The sequence below is a fragment of the Hippocampus comes genome, unplaced genomic scaffold, assembly GCF_001891065.2.
Source record: "Hippocampus comes isolate QL1 unplaced genomic scaffold, H_comes_QL1_v1.1 scaffold174, whole genome shotgun sequence".
Classification (NCBI taxonomy): Eukaryota; Metazoa; Chordata; class Actinopteri; order Syngnathiformes; family Syngnathidae; genus Hippocampus; species Hippocampus comes.
Genome location: NW_017805983.1, coordinates 6335647 through 6338345, shown reverse-complemented (window position 1 = coordinate 6338345; position 2699 = coordinate 6335647). Strand labels below are relative to the sequence as shown.

At 44.0% G+C, this 2699-nt stretch overlaps 1 protein-coding gene across 2 annotated transcripts in view; it reads left to right on the top strand.

The window, feature by feature from the left end:
• The first annotated feature begins 1223 nt into the window (after positions 1-1223).
• Positions 1224-2699, top strand: part of col9a3 (collagen, type IX, alpha 3) — a 13606-nt gene continuing 12130 nt past the window's right edge. For both annotated transcript variants that reach the window (XM_019891317.1, XM_019891316.1), the window contains exons 1-2: positions 1224-1567; positions 2465-2533. In XM_019891317.1, the coding sequence (XP_019746876.1) occupies positions 1502-1567; positions 2465-2533 (135 nt within the window). In that variant the 5' untranslated portion in view covers positions 1224-1501. The remainder of the gene's footprint in view (positions 1568-2464; positions 2534-2699) is intronic.

The following is a 2699-nucleotide window of genomic DNA, read 5'->3' as shown; positions in this document are numbered from 1 at the left end:
TTTTTGAGACTTTTTTTTTTTAAATGTGGGTCAAATATGGCTCATGAAAGATGTGGCTTAGTTGAGGTTGAATTAAGGCTGATATCAGGAACCTGTTCTGGCCCAGAGTAGGGCCGGATATGGTTATACAATGCGGCTCAGATCCGGCCCGAATGCGGCCCGGATCATGGATGCCAGACCCGGGCCACTGCAGGACCGTCATTCATTGCGGTATGTGGGCCGAGTGTCGTGCCGTGTCCGCGCCAGAGCTGGGCCAGACCAATTTTGCTGACTGGGAAGAATCGAACTCTGCACCTCTGCACTGTGAGGCCCACGCGCTAACCAGTCGCCCCATCCACAAATATGCAAATTTCTAAACTGCAAATGTGCACAGATCATTTGCAATTTTTAAATTGTAATATCACCAATCACCACTAGGCGCAATACAGTGATCCCTCGCTTTTCGCGGTTAATCGGGACCAGACACCTCCCCCCCTCGGCGAAAGAGGAAAATCCGTGAAGTAGGTACCCCTCCCCCCCTGTACATGTATATGTACGTGAGTATGAGCATATATAATCTTTCTAAGGTCAAATTTAATGGTATACATGCATGTAGAAGTAAATGTTTGTAGCAATTAACATTACGTAATGCTATATACTAATATATATATATATATATAGAGAGAGAGAGAGAGAGAGAGAGAGAGAGAGAGAGAGATCTATATAGATATAGATATACTGTATAGATATACACACACACACACGTAAGATGTATACGTTTGGTTAGTGTATAAATAAAATACGGTAAACGTTAACATTAAATAAATCTGGAATGATGTTCAAGTTTTGTAACCTCAGTTATATTAAAATTGTGTTGATTTTTGTTGGAAAAAAAGTTCTTGCACTTAAATTTGGTTTCTTGTGCAGCAGTTTTGTGCTGTCCATGAATGGTAATTTCTCTCCAAAAGCGCCCTTTGCACCGAAAAAAAAAATACAGTATGTGGTTATTTTGTGGTTCGCTTCAAACCCTTTGTTGTTGGGTTAGGATAGTGGATCTTTAATACATACACTGAAAAATTGTACGATCAAAAAAAAAAAAATTGAGCCCCGCTCCAGCACTGAAGTTGCTCATGGTCCCCGGTTTAACATGCAGAGCTGTCTTATAATTGGTCAAAGCGCAAACCCCACAAAGCTCGGGTCTTCAAGCTCCACCCACTAAATTGACGCTCCAACGACCGCTGCCCGACTTTCTGCATCTTTCTTGTCAAGTCTCAAGTCCCTTTCTTCCTCACCCCCCTCACCCGCGGCAACTCAAGTCCAGACTGAGCTCAGCCCCTTCCTACTTTCTGGAGGTTCGGGTTTATCTGGGAGCTAAGAGGACGTTATTCAGGAGCTGCGCGTTTTCAGGTGAACCAAGGCTCCCGTTGGACTCTTACGGGGAGGGGAGCGAGCCAGAACCGGCGACTGGCTTTTTGAAGCTTTTTCCTCGAGAAGCACCTCTTCAGAGAGCGATCTGGGAGTCATGACGACAATCTCGGCTCTGTGCGTGCTCTTACTGTGCCAGCTTTTGACGTCCTCCTCTGGCCAGGTAGGCTCTCGTCAGTGGCCGTGTGCATGCTGAATTGATTGGGCCCTCTGGAGCAGCAGAATCTGTCGGTTCTTGTCAGAAGCTTGTGATGGAAGCGATGGCAACGACATGAAACTGTTCGTTTTTTACTCCCAGTCACTCGGGAATTTGCAACTATTTTGTGGTGGGCCACAGCAGTAGTTATGGTTTCCCCAAGAGGCCCGTTGTGACTAAACAGCAAATAAAGTGGACGGTCACATTATTACATATGCACAATTGGCCCTGCATTTGATTGATTTGACCAATGTATTATCAATTTGAAATCAGGTTAAGGACTATAGTGACAACCAAATGCCAAAGTATACAAATGTGGTTCATTTATGTCAAGTTTAAATAAAGGCTCAATGTTGGGAGAGAATTTCTGCCAAAATGAGAGGAACAAATTCATTTCTTACGAAACATGAAATAAACTAGTGTTTGCTTTTGTGAGCTCCACAAAATGATGTGACGGGCTAGATCTCATCCCACTCCTTTAGTTTGCTACCTTCACATTATATTAAGAAGTATCCATTGATTGCATGAATGCGACCTGCTGCTTCTGGTTCAGTGGCCAGATTTCGCTAGTAATTTTCTTCCACCTGTGGAATGTACAGATTGAGAGGAGTGCACACAATTTGGCCTCTGTTCATTCAGGCCACACACAAGCTCAGTGGATAAATCCACATTGAAGCATTTATTCTGTGTATCTTTTCATTTAATCTTTCCTGCCTGCATTGTTTAGTGTACACGGTTCAATTATATCTTGACTCCCATGCACAATGACGGCACTATCGATACACAAGTAACTTTTCATCACTGAAAATGAACTCTGCTGAATGGTGACATGTTGTAAGATGCTCCATTTACTTTGTATTGTAGAGGCCTGGCCCGCGAGGAGCCACTGGGGAAGCAGGGCCGCCAGGGCCCCCTGGACGGGACGGCATTGATGTGAGTTGACTTTTGTCTTATACACTTGCGACACATCAGCAGCACCTTCTGCCAATTTAACAGTGAGTCTGCGCCAGTTAGCGCATGAAAAACATGGCGAATTTCCATAGGTTTTGTCACTTTCCAGACAAAAGTCCCAAATTTTTTGTGTGTGTACATTTCTTAT